General features: G+C 46.6%; 1 protein-coding gene across 8 annotated transcripts; it reads left to right on the forward strand.

The window, feature by feature from the left end:
• Positions 1 to 26,037, forward strand: C7H14orf93 (chromosome 7 C14orf93 homolog). Of its 8 annotated transcripts, none has more exons than XM_084969242.1 (8): positions 1 to 127; positions 11,233 to 11,390; positions 11,922 to 12,959; positions 15,154 to 15,474; positions 21,941 to 22,002; positions 22,232 to 22,335; positions 24,243 to 24,355; positions 24,608 to 26,037. In XM_084969242.1, the coding sequence occupies exons 3-8, from the start codon at positions 12,351 to 12,353 to the stop codon at positions 25,025 to 25,027; spliced, it is 1,629 nt and encodes a 542-aa protein (XP_084825368.1). In that variant the 5' UTR covers positions 1 to 127; positions 11,233 to 11,390; positions 11,922 to 12,350; the 3' UTR covers positions 25,028 to 26,037. The 8 variants fall into 8 exon arrangements, 3 of the variants coding, with proteins under 3 accessions (XP_084825368.1, XP_084825369.1, XP_020954906.1); XM_084969243.1 differs by lacking the exon at positions 11,233 to 11,390 and having other exon boundaries at positions 1 to 43; positions 11,922 to 12,429; positions 12,642 to 12,959; XM_021099247.2 differs by lacking the exon at positions 11,233 to 11,390 and having other exon boundaries at positions 1 to 43.
• The last annotated feature ends 1,590 nt before the right edge of the window (positions 26,038 to 27,627 follow it).

Raw genomic sequence — 27,627 nt, forward strand, 5'->3', positions numbered from 1 at the left:
CTTTTTGCACACACACGAATACAAAGAGCCATACGACCTTCGGGTATCCTTTTTCCATTTTTTTTCCTCCTTAATCTTGTGTGTGTTTTCAAATTTTTTAAAAATAGAGATCTGTGGCAGTGCTGGGGTGAGGAAACTGTTGCTAAGGGGAATGTGCGCTTTCCCCCATTTCTTTTTCTGTCTCTCTTCCTCTTTCTTTTTCCTGGTCAAGGTTTTAAATATACCAAGAAGTTGAGAAGCAGGATGGCCGTGTACAACTGTTTCCAGCCAAATTTATATTTTTTCTTTTTGCTATCACATTTTAAGAACTGGTAAATTTTTATGGTCAAGGGATTTAAAAAAAAAATTTGGCCTCTTGGGAAGTATAGATTTCTTTTTTTTTAAGCGGGCTCGAAGGGATAATGTAAATTTCTGCCACAGGCAACGTCGAAGGAAGCGGAGATTTGAGACTCCCTCACAAAGCTGTTTGCGTGCGTTTTACACACCCTCCCCCCAGAACCAAAACTAAGTGGCTTGAATGTGGCAATTGTCCAAGGCCAAGAGGCTAAAAATGTTTAGATATTCTTAATTGTAACACTCATTTCCCTGGGGAGGGGGGAGTCAAAGCCCTTCTTACAGTATGTCTTACAAACATTTTTCATGAGAACCTTGTGTGTGTGTGTGTGTGTGTGTGTGTTTCCTGAAGCAAATAATTTCGTAAAGATTTATCTTGGGGTTTTGTGCTTTGTGTATATGTACAGTATGTGTATATGTGCCATATCAGATTTTATTTTCAAAAGTGACTGCCTTTGGTTTTATGTGTGCAAAGTAGCCCCTAGGATGTGGATTTTTTTTTTTTTTTTCTGTTGTGTTCCCAAATGTGATCCAGACAGGAGTTTATGTGCAAATTAAACCTGAGAAGAAATCCCATGCATAAAATACTTAGGCACTTTCATTCTATGTGCATTTGATATTTTTTTTGCTCTACTTCTAAAGTACCAGATTAAATTGCCAGGGAATATGTAGTCCATGTGGCAAATGAGGATATGCAATTTATTGAGTCTGTGGTTAAAGCCTTCTTTAGTGACTGTTTTGCCTTAGTGGTTTTGGTTTTTATTGTCTCACGTTCTTAAATGTACAGCTGTGTATATTTTGGCCTTTATGTGTGGTTTGGTTGGTGTGTTCAGAAGGGAAGTTCTCTCTTGGCTTTTTGACAAAATGGTCGTTTATAGGTTGGGATTTGTTTCAAAAGCTCCACAGCTGGCAAAGTATCAGGAAAATAATTTAGTCAAGTCCAATTCTCAGAAACTGTTCATAGTGGTGGTGATGATGGAGGAGGGGCCAAGAGGAAGCAAAGGCCAATAATATATATGCAGGATAAGAAATGCATTTTGGTTATCATGTTGCATTTTTGGAATGAAAATGCTCAAAGTCACAGAGAGAAGTGTGTGTATGAATTGAGAGGGCTGAGAGCAGTGTCTCCCTGTACAGGAGCTGTATTCTCACTTCACTCTTTCAGAACCACTGTCTCCTATTAGGAGTCCTACAGAAAATATTTACATTCAAATCTGTATTTGCAGATTGGGGTGAAAGCATAGGAAGCATATGGGCTGATGAGGGAGAAACTGGAATGTCACAAGTGAAGTAGCAACCAGGAGATAAAAAAAGGATCTATGGTAGAGTTCAAATTTCACACAAAACCCCAGTATGACGATGGTAGTACATTCCCGTTCCCCAGCCAGCAACCCACTCAGTTTCAAACAGTATTTAGGATGCCTAACAAATGCGATAAAATTATCTGTACATGTCTTTACATTCACTATAAGGTGGCCCTCTTTGGACCCTCTGGATTTCTTACCTGTACTGAGTGCATTTTTATTCCCTAATAAGTCAGATCAGTGCTTAATAAATGTCTCAAATGTGGATCATTCCACAAATTTAGACCTGCATGTCTTTGGAATCCAGTCAGTCTAGTGACCTTTGTGATGGCAGCAGTGCTGAGAATTTTAATGGAGTTTTGCTCTTTCTTACTCTTTCCCACTTCACTGCAGGCCATCACATATACTTTCTACCTTCTCAGAAAACAGAAAGCTCTTCCTAGAGCAGTACACAGCCCAAGCCCCTGTCTTCCTAGACTACTTGATTTTTGCTAGGAATTTAGGCTCACAGCCAATGTCCTTGCTTTGAGTTTCTTCGTAAGAAAGAGAATTCCTCCTACGAATGTACCTCCTACCAAGGCAAAATAAAGCTAAACTCGGTTTAGCCTGGGATTCGCGAGGTCCCTCAAGATGAAAACTTTGAACTAAGGGCAACTAATACCTTGTTAGTGGTATCTGAAAAATCTGTAACTGAGGCCGGCAGGAACTAAAAGCTTGTCACTACCAAATGTAAGAGACCAATTTGTGGTCACTGTACCTACGACCGTGTACACGCAGCTTTCCGGGCAGCAGAGAACAAAAGCGAGTAAACAAAACAAAAAAGCCACCTAAAGATGGCGTCTGACGGCCTTGAAAAAGGCTCCAGTCGTATCTCTCCCTGAAGAGGCCCCTCCCCTCCCTGGCTCTTTGAGTGATTGTGGATTGTGGCCAATAACGTTCTCGACCCTACTCCGCCCAGTCGTCCATCTACCAATCACCGAGGGCCCAGGGACTGGTGGGGCGGGGCTTAACCGCGTGCGCGCGCCGGACGGGTACACGCGCCGGCGCCGCGGTCTTCCCCAGCTGTCCGCGCGCGCCCGCCTCAGCACAGCTGAGTCAGCTGCCGCTAGGCGCGGGGCACACGTGGTGGGACACCCGTAGGGCCGCCAAAGCGAGACTGCTACAGGAAGTCCCCTCAGTCTTCAGAGCTTTCTTACAAACATAGTCTGCTTAAGGTGACCCAGCAAGATCCCCAGCTGCGTCTCGGGCCAGTCTGCTCTTTGCGTCCTCTGCGGAGCACCCCTTTCCCGGAACCCTCAGGGCACAGTCTACCCGGGGGGACCCAGTGGCAGGGCGCCCTGTCCCCTCGAGCTCTGCTACCCCTTGCGCCGCTGAGGCTGCCCTGCTTGCAGCTGAAACACACCTTCTCTTCGGAAATGGTTGTGTGTTCCTGGTGCCTACCTTGTCAACTTTGACTAATATTTAATCAGCTAACATTTACCGAGGGCTTCCTGGGCACACGATGCAGCCTTAGGAGCTAGTTTCTCATTTTTCAGTTTCTTCATAAATGCAGGAAGAGTCCTTTACGTCAGGCGCACGGATGCGAAAGTCTTAAACTGGAAATTTTAATGTCACCAAGTTGCGTTTTAGCAGACGTAATTTTAAAAAGACGGTGCTACCCTGGGTTAAACAAACTCATATTATTATACACACATACATGAAATTTCCGGATTACGTGGAATCCTTAGGACCTCATTCTGCCCTCTGGGACTACATCTCTTTCTAATCCCTAAAAGCGAGGTCTTAGATTTTCTTTGTAGATCTTTAGATGGGTCAGTCTTTCAAAATGTAGAAAAGTACTGTATTATAGTATTTGCTTACCTGCTTTTGTGTGATAAGAATTTCATTTCTGATAGAAATAGGTTTTGAGAGGACCTAGCGGGTGAGCCATTTTGCAACTTCAAGTGGAGTGGGGGACTGACTGGCACAGCAGAAGCTTTAAGCGGCCGTTATCCTTTTTTATTTTTTAAAATGAAGATTATGGTATGAATTGCTGTGCTTTCAATGATCACATTTAAGGAAATCCATTGCTGGCACGACCCTGAATGAGTCAGAGGCCCATTATAAAAACATATATCATTGAGTGATACCATATCCTACACATCTATTAAATAGTGAGAAAACTTTTATTTTTCATAGTTTAGAGGTGAACTCAGTCATGCAGAAAATTCAAACCCAGAATGAGTTGAAGCAAGCAAGGGAGCTGCCAAGAGTATGATATATTTAGCTCTAACAAAAATACATGTGACTTGAGAGGAAAGGGATAGTTAAGATTATGGACAGTCTCACCCTGAACTGTCTGTCTAAAGAAGATGAGTTTTCTTTCTTCTTTATCTAAATAGTTTTTGTTTTTTTTTTTTGTCTTTTCTAGGGCTGCACCCACAGCATATGGAGGTTCCCAGTCTAGGGGTCTAATTGGAGCTACAGCTGCTGGCCTACACCACAGCCACAGCAACGCCAGATCCAAGCCACATCTGTGACCTACACCACAGCTCACAGCAATGCCTGACCCTTAACCCACTGAGCAAGGCCAGGGATCGAACTCTCAACCTCATGATTCCTAGTTGGATTCATTAACCACTGAGCTACTACAGGACTCCAATCTAAATAGTTTTGAAAAAATATCAAAATTACTGGTAAGTACAATTTCTAGGCTCCTTTCACAGGTATTAAAATTACACCAATACCAAATAAACCCCAAACACAGAGATTTTATGCAAACTTAACTTTGCCAGCTGCTGTCATTTCGTGTTGATATAATAGGACTGAATCTCCCTCTTTTTCTTAACATTCAATTCTAGATGTTGATAGCGTTTTGCAAAAGGCATGTGTATTTTTCTATGGTGGTCAATCTTAGTTTATTCCTATTTTTTCATTCTTCAACAAAAATGTGAACTCCTGATTTTAAAATCAGTAGGAGTTCCCAATGTGGCTCAGTGGCAACAAATCTGACTAGCATCCATGAGGACGTGGGTTTGATCCCTGGCCTTGCTCAGTGGGTTAAGGATCTGGTGTTGCCATGAGCTTCAGTGTGTGTAGGTTGCAGACAAGGCTCAGATCTGGCATTGCTGTGGCTGTGGTGTAGATCGGCAGGTACAGCTCCAGTTGGACCCCTGGCCTGGGAACTTCCTTATGCCATGGGTGTGGCAATATAATAAAGTAAAATAAGCAACCTGAAACTGCAAATTTTGACAGTATTAATAATAATGGTACAGATACTGCCTGGATAATTTGCCATTGTTTTGCCAAATGTTCCATGGACTGCTTCATGGGTTATTGTATTAAACAGTTATACATTGTGAGAGGTAAAGGTACCAGAATAAAGTTTAGATATGTTAATAACTTTGGAAGGGTTAAATGGGATCTAGAACTTTAGTGATGGAAAAAATCGAGAATGATGAATTATGTTAGATCTGGAGTGTTAGAAAAGAATTTAACAGGTTTTAACAACAGATAATGCAGCACTATCTGTAATAAAGTTCTCTTATCAATTTGAATTATTCATACTGAGGAAATTCTGTCTCTAAAGTAAAGAGTGTCTCAGTAGCCTACATCTTGTCTTCCTCACTTCATGTCAATGAATCTTTGCTCCTACATTAATCTTTTTTTTTGGCTGTACCTGCAGCATGCAGAAATTCCCAGGCCAGGGACTGAAACTGCACCCGGGCCACAGCAATGACAACACCAGATCTTTAACCCTCTGTACCACCAAGGAACTACTCTTGCTGCTTTTTAAATATACTGAAGCTTCTGACTTCCTTTCTTTCATGTCTAAACTCCCTTTCAAAACTGAACTCTGGAAAACTGGACTTTGTGTCCTGCTTCCATTGTCTCCATCAATTCCTTTTATCTACTGCATAGTATTACTTTCACTACAAAAATTCCTCTCTGGTCATCACCAGTGACATCACAGACAAATAAAATGTACTTCCTGGTGGTCCTGTTGTGGCTCAATGGGTTAAGGACCCAGCGTTTTCTCTGTGAGGATGTGGGTTCCATCCCTGGCCTCGGTCAGTGGGTTAAGGATCCAGCATTGCTGTGGCTATGGCATAGGCTGGCAGCTGCAGCTCTGATTTGAATTCCTAGCCCAGGAATTTCCATATGCTGCAGGTGTGGCAGTTAAAAAAAAAAGTTTTCTTAATTTTCGTCTTTTTTAAACTTTCTGCTACACAGGTGGTTAGATCCCCTCCCTTCTTTCCATCCATCCTTTCTTCCTTCCTTCCCTCCTTTTCTTTTTTAGGGCTGTGCTTGTGGCATATGGAAACTTCTAGGCTAGGGGTTGAATCAGAGCTGCAGTTGCCAGCCTATGCCACAGCAACGGCAACCCCAGATCGGAGCAGCATCTGCAACCAATGCTGAATCCCAACTTTCCTCAATGCCAGATCCTTAACCCACTGAGTGAGGCCAGGGATCAAACCCAAACCCTCAGGGAAACTAGTCTGGTTTGTAACCTGCTGAGCCACAGCAGGAACTCCAGATCCAACTTCTTGATTCTACTTTGGCTTTCATAACTGTTTTTCTCCCACCTTACTGACCATTCTTCTTTTTTAATGAAGCATCTTCCATGGATTGGCTTGAAGTGTTGTCCTTGGCCTTTGCCAAGAACTTTATACTTACTCCTGGGAGAACTCATCCACTCTGAGGCTCAACTATAACCTCCTGCTAAACTTTTCAAATCTGCATTCCAGCCCCGAACTTCCTCTTGTTTTTGTCTTTCATTCCTAGACTGTTGCTTTCAGAACATTCCATTTAGGAGTTCCCCTCCTGGGGCAGCGGAAACAAATCTGACTAGGAACCATGAGTTGCGGGTTCGATCCCTGGCCTTGCTCAGTGGGTTAAGGATCCAGCCTTGGCATGAGCTGTGGTGTAGGTCATAGACTTGGCTCGGATTTGGCGTTGCTGTGGCCCTGGTGTAGGCCGGTGGCTACAGCTCCGATTAGACCCCTAGCCTGGGAACCTCCACATGCTGCGGGTACGGCCCTAAAAAGACAAAAAGACAAAAAAAAAAGAACATTCTATTTAAAGATACTGCCATCAGTTTGAAATTTAAGTTGATATATAAATGTACATCTTCTCAAATGCTCTTGTGTCTCCTCTCAGTGTACTCATTTCTATTATTCTGTTGGTGGTACCATCTTGTTATCCTTAGGTTTATAATCTCGACATTGTCTTTAACCAATATCTCTATCCTCTGTGCGTGTGTGTGTATGTATATGTATTTTTAGTTATTATTTTTTGCCAATCTGTGGCATATGGAATTTCCTGGTCCAGGGAGGAAATCCGAGCCACAGGAACAACCTATGTCACAGCTGTGGCAACACCAGATCTTTAATCCACTGTGCCACAGTGGGAACTCCCCTTCTCTGTATATATTTTTGTTTGTTTTTTGGCTGCTCTGCAGCATATGAATTTCCTGGGCCAGGAATCAAATCCGAGCTGTGACCTAAGCTGGAGCTGTGGCAACACAGGATCCTTAACCCACTGAGCTCAGCTGGGAATGGAACCTGCATCCCAGGGATCCCAAGACCCTGCCAATTCCATTGTGCCACAGTGGGAACTCCATCCCCCAGTATATATATTTTTTCCTTTTTTTTTCTTTTTAGGGCCACACCTATAGTACATGGAAGTTCCCAGGCTAGGGGTTGAGTTGCAGTTGAATTGGAGCTGCAGCTGCTGGCCTATACCACAGCCACAGCAACCCCAGGTCCGAGCTGCATCTGTGACCTACCCTGCAGCTTGCAGCAACGCTGGATCTTTAACCAGGGATCAAAACCAGGGATCAAACCTGCATCCTCATGGGTGATAGTTGGCTTCTTAACCTGCTGAGCCCCAGTGGGAATTCCGCCCACCTCCCTGTATTTTTGTGTGTGTGTGTCTTTTTTAAGAGTTATTATTAGTCCTTCCTCCAGGATGTTGAACTTTAATATCCACAACGCTCATTCTTTTTTTTTTTTTTTTTTTTTTTTTTGTCTTTTTGCTATTTCTTTGGGCCGCTCCCGCGGCATATGGAGGTTCCCAGGCTAGGGGTCAAATCGGAGCTGTAGCTGCCAGCCTATGCCAGAGCCACAGCAACGCGGGATCCGAGCCGCGTCTGCAACCTACACCACAGCTCACGGCAACGCCGGATCGTTAAACCACTGAGCAAGGGCAGGGACCGAACCCGCAACCTCATGGTTCCTAGTCGGATTCGTTAACCACTGCGCCACGACGGGAACTCCCACAACGCTCATTCTTATCAATTCTCTCCAGGATTAAACATCTCCTAGTTGCTAACTCTTCTACTCTAGGTATCTAAAACAGGGGTCAGCAAACTATAGACCATGGGCTAAGGTCTGGCCTGCCACCTGTTTTTGTATGGCCCATGAGCTAAGAGTGGCTTTTCTATTTTTTAATGTAAATATTAAATGTAGTATTTTGTGACATTTCTGTGTCCATAAAGTTTAGTTGGAACACAGCCATGCTCTTTGTTTATGTATTGTCCATGGCTGTTTTGTGCTGCAGTGGCAGAGTTGAGTAGTTGTGACAGAAACTATAACTATTTAATCCTTTACAGGAGTTTCCTGGTGACTCTGTGGGTTAAGGTCGTGGTGTGTTCACTACTTTGGGGCGGGTTCATCCCTGGCCTGGGAACCTTTGTGTGCTGGGGGCATGGCTAAAAAAAAAAAAAAAAAAAAAAAAAAACTTTTAAAAAGAAAGGTTTGCTGCCCACCCCCGCGTGAGTTTCCTTAACTTGATTTTCAAAGTCTTCTGTCAGTCCGTACCTTTTATATAGGCCCTTTTGCTCTGACCTCTCACATGTACCCTGTCAATTCTGTAATTTTTTTTTTTCTCTCATTGATTATGTCTTCCTACCACCCTATGAGTTCATCCTGTACCTGCTCAAGACTCAGTTGGAGGTTTTTCTTCTATAAGACCTCTTTCTCGGAGTTCCCGTCTTGACACAGTGGAAATGAATCAACTAGGAACCATGAGATTGCGCGTTTGATCCCTGGGCTCGATTAGTGGGTTAAGGATCTGGCATTGCTCCAAGCTGTGGTATAGGTCGCAGACGCGGCTTGGATCTGGTTTTGCTGTGGCTCTGGTATAGGCTGGCAGCTGTAACTCTGATTCAGCCGTGAGCCTGGGAACTTCCATATGCCTTGGATGCGACCCAAAAAAGAAAAAAAGGAAAGGAAAAAAAAGACCACTTTCTCACAAGATTTCATTCTGTTGATCTTTCCATCATTTTGAACTAACTCCTCCAGATTATTTTTAGTCTGTACCATATTTTTAGGCACTTGTATATATTTTGCCTTGTTGGGTAGACATTCTCTTCTCACAGGCACTGTAAGCTCCTTGCCTGTAGGGACTTCACTTGAGTACTTGGAGGTGGCAGTCCACTTGGTAACTCATTCTTTAGCACGCCCTAGCATATAAAGAATTTTTAGAAACTTTTTTTTAAAACTTGCTCATGTTCTGTAACAAGAGATATGTATACCTAATAAAATTAGTGTTTGTTTTTAATCACTTATCTAGCTTTAAGTTGGTTAGGAAATATTGGGGTTTTTTCAAATGATTTTTATTTTTTCCATCATAGCTGGTTTACCATGTTCTGTCAATTTTCTATGGTACAGCAAAGTGACCCAGACACACATACATATATACATTCTTTTTCTCACATTATCATGCTCCATCATAAGTGACTAGATAGAGTTCCCAGTGCTATACAGCAGGATCTCATTGCTTTGGTTAAGAAATATTGTAATGTGATCCTGCTGTATAGCACTGAGAATGCTATCTAGTCACTTATGATGGAGCATGATGGAGGATAATGTGAGAAAAAGAATGTATATATGTATACGTGCTGGGTCACTGCTGCATAGTTGAAAATTGACAGAACACTCTAAATCAGCTATAATGGAAAAAATAAAAATCATTTATTTAAAAAAAGTATGACCCATAGTTCCCGTCGTGGCGCAGTGGTTAATGAATCTGACTAGGATCCATGAGGTTGGGGGTACGGTCCCTGCCCTTGCTCAGTGGGTTAATGATCTGGCGTTGCCGTGAGCTGTGGTGTAGGTCGCAGACGCTGCTCAGATCCCACGTTGGTATGGCTCTGGCTTAGGCCGGTGGCTACAGCTCCGATTTGACCCTTAGCCTGGGAACCTCCATATGCCGCGGGAGCGGCCCAAAGAAATAGCAAAAAGACAAAAAAAAAAAAAAAAAAAAAAAAAAAAAATCATAGCTGCAGCTGCCATCTACAGTCACAGCAATACCAGATCCAAGCTGCATCTGTGACCTGCACCGTAGCTGGTGGCAACTCCAGATCCTTAACGTAATGAGCAAGGCCAGGGGTTGGGTCACATCCTCATGGATACTAGTCAAGTTTGTTAACCACTGAGCCATGAGGGGAACTCCGCATCTTTGTTTTTCTTTTTTCTTTTTGGTCTTTTTGTCTTTTAGGGTTGCACTTGTAGTATATGGAGGTTCCCAGGCTAGGGGTCCAGTCGGAACTGTAGCTGCCGGCCTATATCCGAGCCACGGCTGCGACCTACACCACAGCTCACGGCAATGCCAGATCCTTAACCCACTGAGTGAGGCCAGGGATCGAACCCCAGTCATCATGGATGCTAGTCGCTGACTGCTGAGCCACGACGGGAACTCCAAGGAACTCCTCATCTTAATTTCTTATTTTACAAATCCTGAACCAAAGTGGGAAGCATTTGTATGTTATCATCTTCATAACTTTCTTTTTTTCTCAGAACATCCAAGTTTCACATTAAACTCCTTGAATGATGTTGGTTGGAAAAAAAATTAACCTCACAGGAGCATGTAGGCCCTTAGGAAGGGAAAGATAGAGAAATGATTCATCCATAAATGGACCTGGGAATCACTTAGTGCTTTCCTTTGACCTTTAGTTTTAATTTGGCTTCAACCTTTAGTTTTTTAGGTTTAGCTGTGCCTTCCAGTGAGTCTAATGACAGAGAAGCAGTAAATGGACTTGAGTTAACTTCTTACAAGAAGTCACTATCTAGCATAGAAAAGCATTTCTCCCATATAAAGGGGAGAAAGAGCAAATTAAAGACTATTCTTTAATAACTAAATGTAATTAAAATGCATTGTCGGATTTACATTATAATATCTTAGAGGCATTGATATTGCCTGTTTCTGAAATGAGATTGCTAATTCAAAAAAACCCTTCAAAATCTCAATATATGGAAAATTCTCCTAACCTCCTTCTCTCCTTTTAATTGTGACGTTATGATATAATTTACAAGGTAAGACAGAAATGTATCTCTTGAAGAAACTGTAAACATACTTAAGATCTTGTCACTTAGGGAGCTTCAGGCAGGAAGATTCTTTTTTTCTGTAATCAATTGTCATTTAGAAAAAGACAACATGAAATTCCTTGGAGTGTTCTCAGTGGTACAAACCAACCCTCCCACATCTTTTTCCCTTTTTTTACTTTTTCTCCTGGAGTAATTTAGTTGCTTAACTACAGTGATTCAAAAGAGAGGCAGTTTGGTTTATCATTGATATTCTGGTCTCTCCTTTCGGGGGCTGGTTGTGTGAGCAGAGTGGCAGCATGTGGCTACTTAGATACTCTCATTCAGCTCTGCCTGTCCCTTAAGCAGCATGAGAAGTGGAGATGAGGGGCCCCAGAGGTGATTTCTTTGGGCTACCAGCTGGAGGATGCAGAGCTGCGTGTTTCCTTTGCAGAGGCCAGAGGCCCAGGTATACAAAATGGGAGAGTAGGGGGCTGTGGTTTCTGTAACTCAACTTTCCCAGCTTTTCCTTTCATTTCCCTGCCCATCCCCAAAGCATTGATGATATAATAGTGTGAGGTTGGCAACGTGCTGGGGGCTGCATCGATTGGCCTTTTCCTTGTTTAGGAGTCTTACTCTGAATGCATCTGTATGAAAATTATCGAGAGGGTAGACTCATGATTCTGTATGTCAACAAAAAGTGGTATCAGCTAAAAAAAAAATAAACGCTAGATTGAAAGTAGCAATAACTGGATTCTGCTGTCTTCCTCTGACCTTGAAAAAGATATGTAAGTTCTCTGTCTCTTCTCTAGACCTGGGTTAATATGTGTTTCCTAGATGCTAATATGTGTTGTGCAGATGAGATTAACCTACTGAAGAGCTCTGAACTCCTTAAGGAACGGTGTCAAAGCAATAAAATGCCATACTGTTATTACAGCCAAGATAGAGAGGCGGAGAAGACAGAGCTACATTTTCTTCCTTAATCTTCTCACCTTTCCAGATGCTCCTGTTTCCTTTGGAGCCCCCTCTGTTCCTTAGCTTGGAGCTGTGGGGACTGTGCCTGGGGGCAGGAAGAATGCCTTCCGCTCTCTGAAACTGTGTTGCTGGGGAAGGCCTTTGTAGGCCCATCCTTTCGGGAACCAGTCAGCGTGTCTCTGGGTGTGCTGAGTGAGGGCAGCACAGGATCTGCACATAGAAGGCCCTCTGCTCCCCAGGCCCAGGGGAGGCAGCCATGGACCCTGTGCTTCTTCACGGCTTGCCCACTCCTCCTTCACAGAACCCACCCCCGGGTGCCCAGGCTCCTCCGACCACCCTCCATGAGGGAGGAAAGTGAATCCCAAGAGGCCAACACTTCCTGCCGTCCAGTCGACTGGGGACACTTTCTGAGCAGTCCAGGAGTGTGAGCGAGGAACTTCCTGCCTTGGCTACCATGTCCTTCAGTGCCACCATTCTCTTCTCCCCTCCTGGTGGCAGTGGCGGAGGCGAGACCAGGTGCTGCTGCTGTGCCTGTAAGAGCGAGACTAGTGGGGGCAGCACAGGCTGTCAGGGCGGGAATCCTCCTTCCAGCACCCCAATCACAGTGACCGGACACGGCCTGGCCGTCCAGAGTTCAGAGCAGCTCCTGCATATTATCTACCAGCGGGTGGAGAAGGCAGTGGGTCTGGCTGAGGCTGCGCTGGGTCTCGCCCGGGCCAACAACGAATTGTTAAAACATCTCCAGGAGGAAGTGGGTGAGCTGAGGCAGGGGAAGGTGCCAGCCCCCGATGAAGATGGGGAAAGCCGGCCACATGGCTCCCCGCTGGAGGAGCCGGGACCCCTCAAGGAGAGCCCCGGGGAGGCCGGCAGGGCCGTGTCCACTGTGGAAGAGGAGTGCGACAGTGTGGGCAGCGGCGTGCAAGTGGTGATCGAGGAACTGCGGCAGCTGGGAGCGGCCTCGGCCGGGGGCCCTGGGCCGTTGAGCTTCCCGGCTTCCCAGAGAGATATGCGGCTCCCGGGATGCACCCTGGCTGCTGGCGATGGGCCCCCGATGCTCAACCCCGTAAGTACAGCCACCATGCAGGGCATGCGTGGGGCTGCACTTCTGTGCTTTTCCCGCCCTCTCCTCTCTCTCTCTCCTTTCCAGCCGTCAACCTTTCTTTTGGTTGTATTTGCGATAAACAGCGCCGTACCAAGTTTCCTTTGCCTTCAGGGAGAGTCAGCCCTGTTGCTTTTTTTCCCCTGCATCAGCGCCTCTTGGCGGAAGGTCACTGCTGGCCTGAGTGAGGGGACTGCCCAGCCCTCCCGCCCTGTCACTCTGCATGGCACCTTCTCCACAGCTGCCTCGGCTGCTTCACAGGCTCTGCTTCTCCTGGCGAGGATGCCTGCCGTGCACAGACGGCTCATTCATATTTTATCACGGGCCCTCTGCTTGCCAAGAGGAATTCAGGACTACCAGAGAGACGGGGACGTGGAGGAGAGAGAGGCAGAGGCAGGGAGAGAGGGAGAAGGGAAAGTGGGAGGGAGAGGACAAAGACAACAGCAGGCAGGTGTAGGGAGGGAAAGAGGCGGAAACCAAGGGTTGAGGAAGGAGGAAAAGTGGGAAAAAAAGAGCAGAGACAAAAGACGACCCTAAATGGAAGGAGAATGGATGCTCAAGAGAGGGAGTATGAGGTAAGGTAGGAGGGAGGTAGAGGAAAGGGAATAAATGAGGAAAAGAAATGGACAGCTGAGCATTAATAGTAAGAGGATAACACAGAGAGAGAAAAAGGGAAGCGAGGGGGCCTCTTTTATGAGCAGGAAAAGACATAGAAGTTCACTGTGCTATTTCAGCTTCTTTCCTGCTCAGGGCCATACGAGCAGGAAAAATCCTGGCTGAGTAGAGTAAAAACTGCAGAATGTCACACATAGAAGTAGGAAAGGCGATGGAGCGACTCTAGAGATCACAGAGATGGGAAACTAACAGATGCGTTGCCACTTGAGAGACAGTGGGAGGTCTGTGAGCTCTCCTCCCCCGAGTCCTCCCTCTGCCCTGTCTCTTTTCCTCCTCCCCCCTCGACGAGGCCCAGGCACCCAGGCAAGAGTAGGGCAGCAGAACACACAGGGTCACCAGGAGGGAGGAGACTCCCAGCCCATCTGCTGGATCTGAGGAATGAAAGTCCCCCTCTGGTGTCACGGTGCAGCTAGTCACTGCTTCCCGAAGGCCTGGCCACGTGCGTGGGTGATGGCCTCACAGTTTGTCCCAGCCTGTGCCCCATCCCCACCCCACCCGACTGTGGAGGAGGAGGAGCTGGGAAGGAGAGGAGGCGGGAGGTGCCAGGCCAGGCAGTGCCCTGAGCTGTGGTTCTTTCAGGCAGGGAAGTCTTCCAAGCCGACAGGATGGAATTAGATTTCGCAGCACAGAAAGCAGCTCACAGGTCTATAAATCTCAGCCACCTCCCCCGCTTCTTTCTGTGTCGTCCCCCCCCTCACTGTTTTGTTTTCCTGGCTGCAGAAATCCCCCCTCCTTTCTTCTTCTCTCTCTCTCTGCCTTCCTCCCTCCTTCCTTCCCCTGCCCTGTGTGTCCTTGAGTGAGGGCATAGGCAGGCAAGCAGATGTCAGGGCAGCAACAGTCAGATGTGGCCGGGGCAGGATCAAGGTGAGGGCACACGCTGGCCTCACAAAGGGAAAAGGGGCACGGGGGAGGCAGTGCCAGCCTCTCTAGAGGTTTCTGACTTTATAGCTCCCTCCTTTGCTCCCATTTTTCTCCCGTTTCTCCTCTTTACTGTTGTTCTTTTCTTTTCTTTCTTTCTTTCTTTTTTTTTTTCTTCCTTTTTTTTTTTTTTTGTCTTTTTAGGGCCACACCCATAGTATATGGAGGTTCCCAGGCTAGGGGTCAAATCAGCGCTACAGCTACCCGCCTATACCACAGCCACAGCAACTCAGGATCCAAGTCACCTCTGTGACCTACACCATAGCTCATGGTGTAGCTGTGTAAGCCAGATCCTTAACCCACTGAGCGAGGCCAGGGATCGAACCCGAATCCTCATGGATACTAGTCAGGTTCGCTACCCAACACGAGGGGCCCTTACCCACAGGAAGTGTCTGCCCCACACTCCCACTGGAGTCTCAGAGAAATAAGCCATGGACCACCACCGACTGGGCTAGATTCCCCCTGCTTCCCACTCCCTGTTCACTATACTTGGCCCAAGAATGATGGTTAGCCGTCTTCCCCTACCCCTGGATGGCTAATAGGCTGTTCTTTTTTATGTTCTTAGCTGGTGGATGATTATGTGGCCTCTGAGGGTGCAGTGCAGCGGGTGCTGGTCCCTGCTTACGCCAAGCAGCTTTCACCAGCCACACAACTGGCTATCCAGAGGGCCACCTCAGAGACAGGGCTGGAAAATGGAAGCAAGCTGCCACCACCCCGTCCCGAAGACATGCTCAGTGCCGCCGCGGCCCTGGAAGGTGCCTTGGAAGAGCCAGGCCCTGCAGCAACTGGGGAGCTGAGACACTCTCTAGGGTTTACCCCCTCCCCATGCAGGACCAGAGGGAGTGGGCAGAAGAACTCCAGGCGCAAGCGGGATCTGGTCCTATCTGTGAGTGAGCTCCGTTTCTCTAAGTTTTTCTTTCGTCTGGAAAGAGAAGTGAAGAGTGAAGTGGGGGTTGATTTTAAACATCCCCTATCAAATGAATGGTATCCTGAATTGCTCTGGAGTGGGAGGGGCGAGAAGACCAAGCCCCAGGGACAGATAGTCCCCTGCTATCTGCGGAACTTCCTTAGGTTTTTTTTTTTTTTTTTTTTAAGATAGAATGATATCTTCCTTTCAAAGATAAGGGAATTATATCCCATCTCCTAGTGATCTCTGAATCCTGATGGGAAGAAATTTAAGGGGCTGAGCAGATTGACTACGGCAGGGTAGCCCTGGAAACTGCCTGCAGATTACCTACCAGTGCTCAGGGTGAGCAGCAAGGGGCCCCTTGGGCAGAAAGGCCAAGGTTTCCTGAGGTCGTCCCACCCCCCAAAGATTCAGAGGGCCACCAGACACTCAGCTCGGCTATAAAGGTTTGGAGAGTCTAGTGATTCCTCTTTTTTTTTCTTTTTCTCTTTTTTCTTTTTACTGCTGCATGTGAGGCAAATGGAAGTTCCCAGATCCAGGGGTGGAATTGGAGCTGCAGCTGCAGCTTACACCACAGCCACAGCAACTCTGGATCTGATCCACATCTGCAACCTACACCAGTTTTCGGCAACACTGGATCCCACTGAGCGAGGCCAGGGATCCAGCCCTCTTCCTTATGGATGCTATGTTGGGTTCTTAACCTGCTGAGCCATGATGGGAACTCCCAATTCTAGTGATTCTAAGAGCTCTTGGTACCGGGGAAGGTTCTGCCTTTGAAACCTTGCAGTGGCTTGGAGTCCTAGGAACATCGCTAATCCTATGGGGTGAACGGGATGCTGCCCCCACCCCACCACAGTTATTCAGCCTAACATGTCAATAGTGCCCAGGTTGAGGAACCCTGCCCTAGGGTGATCACAGACCTTTGGATCAGCTTTGTCCCCCCAAACATCTTTCTGATGTAACCATGGGAGTGTTCTTTAGCCATGTAACGTTCATATTGACTGTAATGGGTTTCCATTCTCTGGATAGATGCTGAGGCAGTAACTTGAGTATTCTGGTTAGGAGTGGAGGTTACCACTGGCATCCGCTAAATCTCATCACAGTATGTGTAGCTCATTTCTTCTTGTTACTGTCTTAGTAAAGATTGAAAATGGATGATTACCACTTGAATCCTTTATTTATATTACTTCTTCCTTTTTTAAAAGTTTTGTTGAAGTACAGTTGATTTATAATGTTGTGTTACTTTCAGATATACATGTATACACACACGTGTGTGTATATATATATATTTTTTTAAATATTCTCTTCCTTTATAGGTTATTGCATGATACTGAGTATAGTCCTTGTTGGTTATCTATTTTATATATAGTAATATGTATATTTTAATCCTAACCTTCTTCTTTTTCCTGAAAGATCTTTCATTTGATTTTTTTTTTTTTTTTTTTTTTTGCTTCTTAGCGCTATACCCATGGCATATTGAGGTTCCCAGGCTAGGGGTCCAATCAGAGCTACAGCTGCTGGCCTATGCTGCTGTGCCTACGCCACAGCCACAGCAACGCAGGATCTGAGCCGCATCTGCAACCTACACCACAGCTCATGGCAATGTCAGATCCTTAACCCACTGAGTGAGGCAAGGGATCAAACCAGCAACCTCATGGTTCCTAGTTGGATTCATTTCCGATGCGCCATGACGGGAACTCCTGATTTGTTTTTATATTGACGTACTCCCCCCGCTTCCCCCGGCCCCGGGAGGGAAGGCACCATTCATAATCAGTATCAACTGGTTTCTAACTTTTTTTTTTTTTTTTTGTCTTTTGTCTTTTTGTTGTTGTTGTTGCTGTTGCTATTTCTTGGGCCGCTCCCGTGGCATATCGAGGTTCCCAGGCTAGGGGTTGAATTGGAGCTGTAGCCACCGGCCTATGCCAGAGCCACAGCAACGTGGCATCCGAGCCGCGTCTGCAACCTACACCACAGCTCGCGGCAACGCCGGATCGTTAACCCACTGAGCAAGGGCAGGGACCGAACCTGCAACCTCATGGTTCCTAGTCGGATTCGTTAACCACTGCGCCACGACGGGAACTCCTCTAACTTTTTTTTTTTTGTCTTCTAGGGTCGCACCCGTGACATATGGAGGTTCCCAGGCTAGGAGTCTAATTGGAGGTATAGCTGCCGGCCTACACCACAGCCACAGCAATGCCATATCCTTAATCCAACCAAGCGAGGCCAGGGATCAAACCCCCAACCTCATGGTTCCTAGTAGGATTCGTTAACCACTGAGCCACGATAGGAACTCCCTGGTTTCTAACTTTCACTTCAAATGTTGGTTATGTTCAGGGATCTGTCACTTATCAAGAACAGCAAATAGGTGTAGTTTCTCTGTTATGGATTTCCAGCCCAAGAGGGCACTCTTGTTGTCGGTGATAGAAATGGAGGCCTATACCTAAAATACATTTCAAAGGACTCCCCCCAAATTCATAGAGTTTCAATTGTGAATAAATGTGTGATAATTATATTTGGCATAAAATCAGGGGTTTTGATCACTTGCATTCCTCTCGTGCCTACTGCCTCCAGCGAGAGGTCTGGTGATGAGGCTAGGCTTCTTCCTGACCTTCTCAGGACTCAGTGGAACTGGGGGCCTTCTGGAGGACAGCATGCCCAGTCATCATGCTCTCTATTACAGCTCGTGAAGAGGACCAGTCAGGGAATCTCGCTACCCATCACAGAGAAAGATATAAAATGTTCTTGAGGAGAATTCCCGTTGTGGTGCAGTGGAAATGAATCTGACTAATACCCGTGAGGATGCAGGTTCAATCCTTGGCCTCGCTTAGTGGGTTAAGGATCTGTCATTGCCATGAGCTGTGGTGCAGGTTGCAGATGTGGCTTGGTTCTGGCATTGCTATGGCTGTGGTGTAGGCCAGTAGCTGTAGCTCCGATTTGGCCCCTAGCCTGGGAACTTCCATATGCCCTGGGTGCGGTCTAAAAAAAAAAGGGTTATTGTCTTAGTCTGTGGGTTTAGAGGGAGAGGGAGAATTACAGACTTCACTATTCCAACCTTTAGCTCTGGGAAGGAATCAGAGAGGTATCTCTAATCTGCTGAGGCTGCTGGGTTGCTGCTAGGGATCCAAAAGGACTAAATCAGAATTTTTTTTTTTTTTTTGGCTTTTTAGGGCCGCACTTGCAGCATATGAACGTTCCCAGGCTAGGGGTCAAATTGGAACTGCAGCTTCTGGCCCACACCACAGCCACAGACATGCCTCATCTGAGCCACGTCTGCGACTTGCACCATAGCTCATGGCAACACTGGATCCTTAATCCACTGAGCAAGGCCAGGGATCAAACCCACATCCTCATGGATACTAGCTGGGTGCATTACTGCTGAGCCACAGTGGGAACTCCCAAATCAGAATCTTAATTCCTTGGACTGCTGCAGATCCCAGCCACCTATTGGGGAAATTATTTATTTTTAGCTCACTCAGGGGGTAGGTTAGCCAGCAGCCTTTACAGTCTTAACACTTATTGTCTAGAGTATTTTCCCTTTCCACTTCAAGCCTGGTTTGATTTTTATCAGCTGATCTTTTCCAAGCCACTTGAATTGGAACCTATGCAACTCCTCCCTCCTTTTTCTTTTCTTTTCTTTCTTTCTTTCCTTTTTTTTTTTTTTCCTTTTTTTGAAACACTTTCAAATTCTTTCTGAAGCATTCACCCATCCTCTTGTGACTTCTCAAGTTTGGACCTCTAAGAGGTAAAGTGACTATCAAATATGAAGCTAGTACTATAACAGTCTTTTTCATAGAGTGGAGACCCTAGCCATAAAGAGGTAACAGTAATTTCCTAAGTTAATATGGTCAGTCAGCCATTGGGGTAGGAGGGTAAATTGGGCATTTCTGAATTTGAAGCTAAAGTCCTGAGATCAGGATCACATCAATTTGGGACTTGGCAGTTTCCATTGACTGGAGGACCTTGGAATAAAAACATCATCAGAAACAACAAAACTGGAGTTCCCATTGTGGCGCAGCGGATACGAATCCAACTAGGAACCATGAGGTTGTGGATTCCAACCGTGGCCTTGCTCAGTGGGTTAAGGATCTGGCATTGCCGTGAGCTGTGGTGTAGGTCGCAGATGAGGCTCGGATCTGGTGTTGCTGTGGCTGTGGCATAGGCCAGCGGCTACAGCTCCAATTAGACCCCTAGCCTGGGAACCTCCATGTGCTGCGGGTGTGGCCCTAAAAAAGACAAAAGACAAAAAAAAAAAAAAAAAAAAGAGAAACAACAAAACTAAATTTAATAGGGATAAATGTAAAATCCTGCATTAAAGTAAAAAAATAAAAACAAAAACAAAACCCACTTGCAGAATGGTGGAGATAATAATCCATGTGAAAAATGGATGTGGGTTGACTATAGTGGACTTGGGCTGACTTCAAGCTCACTATGAGAGAACCTCGAAACACTGAGTACAGATGCTCTTGCTAAGAAAGGTAATAGCATCTTGGATTTCATTCCTAGAAGTACAGAGTTCTGCTAGGGGAAGTAATACTCCCCTTGGCCAGACCTCAGTGGCTGAGTTAGAGTCGGTTCCAGGTGTCACGTTGTAAGAGAGACACTGGAAAATCAAAGAGGCTCACAGTTTCATGAGGAGTCCAGCTGGAAAGTGGGTTGTGAGGAATGGATGAGGGACTTGGTGTTTGCACCAGATAAGAGACGACGTGGGGCATAAATGAAAGCAGTCTTCAAATATTTCAGGTGCTGTTATGGGAAAACAGGTCAGATTTTGGAGCATCTAAGGCAAAGTTTCTTAACAATTAGAGATGTTCAGGAGTTCCCATCATGTCTCAGCAGTAATGAGCCCAACTAGTATCTATGACGACTTGGGTTCGATCCCTGGCTCTGCTCGGTGGGTTAAAGATCCAGCATTGCTGTAAGCTGTGGTGTAGGTCGAAGATGTAGCAACGGATCAGGTGTTGCTGTGGCTGTGGTGTAGGCTGGCAGCTACAACTCCAATTTGACTCCTAGCCTGGGAATCTCCATATGGGTGTGGCCCTAAAAAACAAAAACAAAAGGTGTTCCCATCATAGCAAAGCAGAAATGAATCCGACCAGGAACTATGAGGTTGTGGGTTCGATCCCTGGCCTCACTCAGTGGGTTAAGGATCCAGCGTTGCCGTGAGCTGTGGTGTAGGTCAAAGATGCGGCTTGGATCCTGTATTGCTCTGGCTATGGTGTAGGCTGGCAGCTGTATTTCTGATTTGACCCCTAGCCTGGGAACCTCCATATGCCGTGGGTGTCGCCTTAAAAAGCAAAAACAAAAACAAAAAAACAATTAGAGCTGTTCATTAGTGGAATAAGCTGAGTCAAAAACTCATGAGAAGCCATCATTAAGGGTATATAAGCAAAGCTGAAAGACAGCCAGTCCCTGTCGTGGCTCAGTGGTTAACGAATCCGACTAGGAACCATGAGGTTTCGGGTTCGATCCCTGGCCTCGCTCAGTGGGTTAAGGATCCAGCATTGCCGTGAGCTGTGGTGTAGGTCAAAGACGCGGCTCAGATCCAGCATTACTGGCGTAGGCCAAGGCTACAGCTCTGATTAGACACCTAGCCTGGGAACCTCCATATGCAACAGGTGCGCCCTTAGAAAAGACCAAAAAAAAAAAAAGCCTGTTTAATGATGTGAAAGAGGTTGCATGATCAAGTCTCCAAGTTCCTTTCCCATTTCCCATTTCTGTTATTTCAGAGCTGTGCTTTTTGGACCATGATGTGGGGGCCCATGGGCTCTGTGGTAATGTGCAGAGGGAGATACCTGGGCCATTTTCCTGGGTCACCAATTTTACTAGAGGATTTTGGAAGACACTTTCATGTTAAGAGAAATACAGATACAGTGTGAAGAAAGTTTTAAAACTTCCGAGAGCACAGGGCTGCAGAAAATGCCCACCTGCAGTAGCCCTGGTGTATATATTTGCTCTCTCCTTGCTGTAGGAGTCTGTCTGTGGAAACGTCTGAAACCCTCTGCTCTAGTGATTGTATTCCCCAGGAGTGGTAAGACAGGGATAATCTTGGAGGCTCCACATAAATTAAATGAAAAGGAAAAAGGAGGGGGGACTCCATTAGAAATACTAACTTGGATAGGCTCTCTGGTTAAGAGAAGTCATCGCATTGGGGATCTGGAGTTGCCGCGAGCTGTGGTGTAGGTCGCAGACACAGCTTGGATCCTGCATTGCTATGGCTATAGTGCCGGCCAATGGCTGCAGCTCCGATTCGACTCCTAGCCTGGGAACATCCATATGCTGAGGGTGTGGCCACCCAAAAAAAGGAAAGAAAGGACGTCGACAGAAATGGTACCTAAACTACAGGCAGGATTCTGGCAGAGGACCCCGTGGAGACAGCGCCTAGGGATCAGGGGAGAGTTTCATCATATTTGCTCCTGGCTTGATTCTGTTTGTTTGTTTCCCCTAGAAATTGGTCCACAATGTGCATAACCACATCACCAATGACAAGAGATTCAATGGGTCTGAAAGGTATGATCTTCTTGAGGGAAAAGAATCGTAAGGAACTTCTCCAAGGAGAGGAGAGGAGAGGGGGCTGCTCCAGTATAACAGTGAGGCTACAGCTTCCATTTCACCATTGCTGCTCGAATCCTGTCTCAGGCGGTGGAGGAATTTACCACCAAGTTGATCAGGGATGGGAACTTCTTTGTCCAGCTTGTAAGATGCTCACTGCCTTACTCACTCTTTTCTCTTGTGGCAGCATCAAGTCCTCTTGGAATATTTCAGTAGTGAAGTTCCTTCTGGAAAAGCTCAAGCAGGAGCTGGTAACCAGTCCCCATAATTACACTGACAAGGAGCTGAAAGGTAAGAAAACATGAGTGAACGCCCATCCCATCCTTCCTCCATCCCCTGTTCCTGGCCAAAGGAGAAGAGGCATGGAGATGATTTAGGTGGTTTTGAAAATCGCAGACTTTAAAAAATTGGTTTTGGCTCTTCTTCTCGCCTACATTATACACAGGATTTTTCTCTAATTGCCTTTTCATTGCTCTATTCAGTTGGAAATGAATATGGGAGAAAGAAAGGGCTAGAACACCATTGTGTTTTAGGCTCACGTAGGGCCTAAATCTAGGGTATTAGGAAAAGGAGGTCAAAATCCAGGCCTGCCCTTCTGTCCCTAAATATTACGTCCTGGGTTATTTATTTATTTATGTTTGTTTGCTTGTTTTTTTGGCTGCACCCACAGTATATGGAAGTTCCCTGGCCAGGGATAGAATTTGAGCTGCAGCTGTGACCTATACCACAGCTGCAGCAATGCCAGATCCTTAATCCACTATATCAGGCTGGATATCAGACCCACGCTGCACAGAGACAACGCCAGATCCTTAACCTGCTGCACCACAGTGGGAACTCCTAGCCTGGGTTTTCTACTTTCTTGCTTTTCTTTGTCTGTAGCATTAAGAAAGCTTTTGCAGGAGTTCCCGTCGTGGCGCAGTGGTTAACGAATCCGACTAGGAACCATGAGGTTGCAGGTTTGGTCCCTGCCCTTGCTCAGTGGGTTAATGATCCGGCGTTGCCGTGAGCTGTGGTGTAGGTTGCAGACACGGCTCGGATCCCGCGTTGCTGTGGCTCTGGCATAGGCCGGTGGCTACAGCTCCGATTCGACCCCTAGCCTGGGAACCTCGATATGCTGCGGGAGCGGCCCAAGAAATAGCAACAAAAAAGACAAAAAAAAAAGAAAGAAAGCTTTTGCAGGAGCTCCCATTGTGGCTTAGAAGGTTAAGAATCCAACTAGTGTCCATGAGGATGTGGATTCGATCCCTGGCCTCCCTCAGTAGGTTAAGGATCCAGCATTGCCACAAGCTGTGGCATAGGTCACAGTTGTGGCTCAGAGCTGGCATTGCTGTGGCTGTGGTGGGCAGCTGCGGCTCTGATTTGACCCCTAGCTGGGGAATTTCCACCATATGTTGTAAGTGCAGTTCTTAAAGAAAAAAAAAAAGGAAAAAGAAAGAAAACTTCTGCTGGAGTTCCCTGGTGGCTCAGTGGGTTAAGGATCTAGTGCTGCTGGGAAGAAGCTTCAAGCCCTGGCCCCCAGGAACTTCCATGTTCGTGTGGCCAAAGGAAAAAAAAAAAAAAGAAGGAAAGAAAGAAAAAGAGAAAAGAAAAGAAAGCTTCTGCTGAAAAAGAACTTGTAATTTGCTGTTAGCCAAGTAGAATGGGGGTAGGTTTAACTGCAGGTGGGGGAAGGGAGTTACTGAAGCATTGGGGTTGTCTTTTTCTAGTGGGAGGAGTTTGTGTTGGAGATGGAGGGGATAGAGAGAGCTAAACCTGAGAGGAATGAATGGATGCCGAGAAACCCATCTTCTAAAAGGTGGTTCTCAGAGTTCCCGTCGTGGCTTAGCAGTAGCGAACCTGACTAGGATCCATGAGGATGTGGGTTCAATCCCTAACCTCACTCAGTGGGTTACGGATCTGGCGTTGCTGTGAGCTGTGGTGTAGGTCACAGATACGGCTTGGATCTGGCGTTCCTGTGGCTATAGTTTAGGCCAACAGCTGCAGCTCCAGATTTGACTCCTAGCCTGGGAACTTCCATATGCTGTGGGTATAGCCCTTAAAAAAAGTAAACAAAACAAAACAAACAAAAAAACCCTACGAAAAACAAAAGGTGGTTCTCACCCCCTCCACCCAGTAGTGTTAGAGCAAAAACAAACAAGCAAGCAAAACCACAGCTGAGGACCTTGCTTTCCACTGCCTCCCTTCTCCCTCCCCACTAGGAGCCTGTGTCGCTTACTTCCTTACTAAGAGGCGTGAGTACCGCAACTCCTTGAACCCCTTTAAAGGCCTGAAAGAAAAAGAGGAGAAGAAACTTCGAAGTCGTAGATACCGGGTAGGTTTCTATTCTTTTCCTTTCAAGATACTGAACTCTAAACCCTAATGAGCCACAGTGGGAAGGGCCAGAGGACGTAGCATCTAAGAGCAGGGTTGAGATCCAGGAATAGAGTGGAGGAGGAGAGGAGCCAGTTCTAGGATGTGACCCAGGTTCTCTTGGGCACAGATTTTTACACAGCCTTCCTCCTACCCGAATCCCTTCCCCAAACCTGTCTCCCTTGCTAATCTCTGTCCTGGGCTCCTACCTCAGCTTTTCGCCAACCGATCCAGCATCATGAGGCATTTTGGCCCTGAGGACCAGCGCCTGTGGAAGGATGTGACGGAGGAGCTGATGTCTGATGAAGAGGACAGTCTTAATGAGCCAGGTGTCTGGGTGGCCCGGCCTCCCCGTTTCCGGGCCCAGCGCCTCACGCAGCTCTGCTACCACCTGGACGCCAACTCGAAGCATGGCACCAAAGCCAACCGCGTGTATGGGCCTCCCTCGGACCGCTTACCTTCTGCAGAGGCCCAGCTCCTTCCACCAGAACTTTACAATCCTAATTTCCAAGATGAGGAGGATGAGGGAGGTGATGAAAATGGACCTGTCTCCCCATCTTTTGACCAACCCCACAAAACCTGCTGTCCTGACTTGAACTCATTCATTGAAATCAAGGTGGAAAAGGATGAGTGAAATCTGTACCCAAGACTAACTCTGGCATCTGCCTCTCCCCTGTCCCTGAAACAGGTGGCCACAGGGCATCCCAGAATAATGAGATGTGTTCAGCAGTCTGAGAAAGCAAACCTGCCTCTCTTCTTAACACGGTCTCCACTGGAAGTGGAAGCTGGCAGCTCTGTTGGGATAAAAGGATTTATCTCCAAGGGGGGGAAATTCCCCCCACTGTGAATGGCAAGCCAGAAAATGCTTATTCCTAAGCATGAACAGTGCCTCGGACGAGCCTGGGATGAGAAAAGGAGAAGGATGGGTGGGTCAAAGAAACATAAGGCCTTCTTGACATATGTACCCTGATCTCAGTTGGTTCCCTCCTCCCCAGTTTCACTCAAAGCCCTGGGAAAGCAGCCCTGGTCACACCTTCTATGGCCCAACTGCTGGTCTTGTTCTGCAGTGGCAGCCGCACAGGACCAGGTCAGGGTCATACTGCCACCTGGTGGACAACTTCAGTCATGGGCTTGATTTTTCTGAGCAGAACACAGGCTGCATCCCTATTTGGGAATTGGGATCTAGGTGTAATAGCTATTGTTTATTGAATTATATAAGGAAGCTTTTATTATTCCCATCTTACACATGAGAAAATTAAGACTTAAAGAGGTCCCCCATCTCACCAACAGCTGCTTTTCCACCATGTGGCTAAGCAGTATACATGGCTTGGTAGCTATTTTTTAGTCCTGTCAGCCAAGCTGTATTTTGAAGAAGTGGTGTGTGTGTGTGTGTGTGTGTGCGCGCGCGCACACAAGAGTGCACATGCAGAATGCACACACATTCACATACGAAATGTGTGCATTTTAGGTGGATTGAGAAGTAAACCAGCTTTCTATTACTTCTACTTACTAGGGGTCTGACGGTACCATCTAGGAGCTCTGGACATACTGTTGATCGGGTTAGATGTTGATCAGAAGTTTTACTGTCTAGTCAGGAAGCCAGGCATTTAAAAAGGCAATAAAGTGAAAATTGTGACAGGGTGATGGGGGAGTGTAGGGTGCCATGGCTCTGTATTGCAGGGGTAGCTAACCTGCTCTGGTGGTCTGGGAAGGCTTCTCAGAGAGAGCGGTACTTAAATTGATACCTGGGAGTTCCCATCATGGCTCAACGGAAACGAATCTGACTAGTATCCATGAGGGCGCAGGTTCGATCCCTGGCCTCACTCAAGTGGGTTAAGGATCCAGTGCTGCCATGAGCTGTGGTATAGGCTGCAGACACAGCTTGGATCTGGCATTGCTGTGGCTGTGACATAGGCCAGTGGTTACAGCTCTGATTTGACATCTATCCTGGGAACCTCCATATGCCCTGGGTGCAGCCCTAAAAAGAAAAAAAAAGGAATTTCCGTCATGGCCTAGCAGTTAACAAACCCAACTAGCATCCATGACGATGTGGGTTCAGTCCCTGGCCTCGCATAGTGGGTTAAGGATCTGGCGTTGCCATGTAGCTTGGATCTGGCGTTGCTGTGGCTGTGGTATAGGCCAGCGGCTACAGCTCCAGTTGGACCCCTAGCCTGGGAACCTCCATATGCAGAGGGTGAAGCCCTAAAAAAAACAAAAAAAAATTTAATTGATACCTAAAGTGGTATTTAAACCAGAAGGGAAGGAGAGGCCAAGAGAGTTTTCCAAACCTAGGGAACTGCAGGTACAAAAGTCCACAGGCAAGAGGGAGCACAGACAAGGTGCAATTCTACTGCAGAGCTGTTTGGGGAGGTGTGTGTGTGGGGGGGGGTGATGCTGAGAGAAGAGACTGGAGAGGTAGAGAGACCCTGTGAAATACTTTAAAAGTATAGACTCTAATTCAAGGGCAGTGAGCAATCACTGATAGGTTTTAAACAGGGAAATATGATCCTCAGGGTATGAGATGGATGGGAGGGAGAAAGCTTCAGCAGGGAGACTTTTGCAGTGGTCCAGGAGAGAAGAGATGGTGGTGTGTGTGTGTGTGCGTGTGTGCGTGTGTGCGTGCGTGCGTGCGTGCGTGCATGTGTGTGTGTGTGTGTGTGTGTGTGTATGTGTAGTGATGTTGATGAGGGAAGGACAGATTTGAAAGATAATTTGGAAGCAGAATTGACAAGACTTGGTGATAGGCCTTGGTGATAGGATTTGAGGTTAAGGGAGGGGGACATAAGGTCAATATTCAGATTTCTGGCTTAAGTAGCTAAGTGGTTAATGGCGCCATTTGCTCAGGAAATGCTGGAGGAGCCAGTTTTGGGAGGCAGGGAAGGTGAGGTCAGTTTAGGGTGTTGTGTACCTTTGAGACAACCAAGTAGAGGTGCTAGTCGTCAGCTGAGTTTTTAAGTCCAAGAGAGTCTAGGCTAGAGATACGGACTGAGGAGTCATCTGTGTATATAGAGCCTAAAGTCCTGGGGAGGGAGAATAGGGCCTGTGGAGCTCCTGGCTCTAGTTCAGCCTATAGAGTGGTTACCCCGAGGTCATGAGCACTGCTGGCACCTGCCCTATCAGAGTGTCCCCCTTTCACTTGTGTCTGCTTCCTGTCATCCCCTGAACACCCAAGTTCTTGATCCCAACTGTGCCTACTACTGCCACTACCAGCTCCCGGATGGGCCTCCTTTAATG

This window comes from Sus scrofa, chromosome 7 (assembly GCF_054392235.1).
Source record: "Sus scrofa isolate SSC_HxYL_T2T_F1_AM1 chromosome 7, Sscrofa_HxYL_maternal_Yorkshire_Landrace_v2.0, whole genome shotgun sequence".
Lineage (NCBI taxonomy): Eukaryota > Metazoa > Chordata > Mammalia > Artiodactyla > Suidae > Sus > Sus scrofa.

Excerpts from the sequence above, each read along its gene's own strand:
- C7H14orf93 (XM_084969242.1), top strand. The coding sequence starts at position 12,351 with ATGTCCTTCAGTGCCACCATTCTCTTCTCCCCTCCTGGTGGCAGTGGC. Across the intron at positions 22,003-22,231 it reads AGATTCAATGGGTCTGAAAG|CATCAAGTCCTCTTGGAATA; the intron begins GTATGATCTTCT and ends CTCTTGTGGCAG. Across the intron at positions 24,356-24,607 it reads TTCGAAGTCGTAGATACCGG|CTTTTCGCCAACCGATCCAG; the intron begins GTAGGTTTCTAT and ends CTCCTACCTCAG.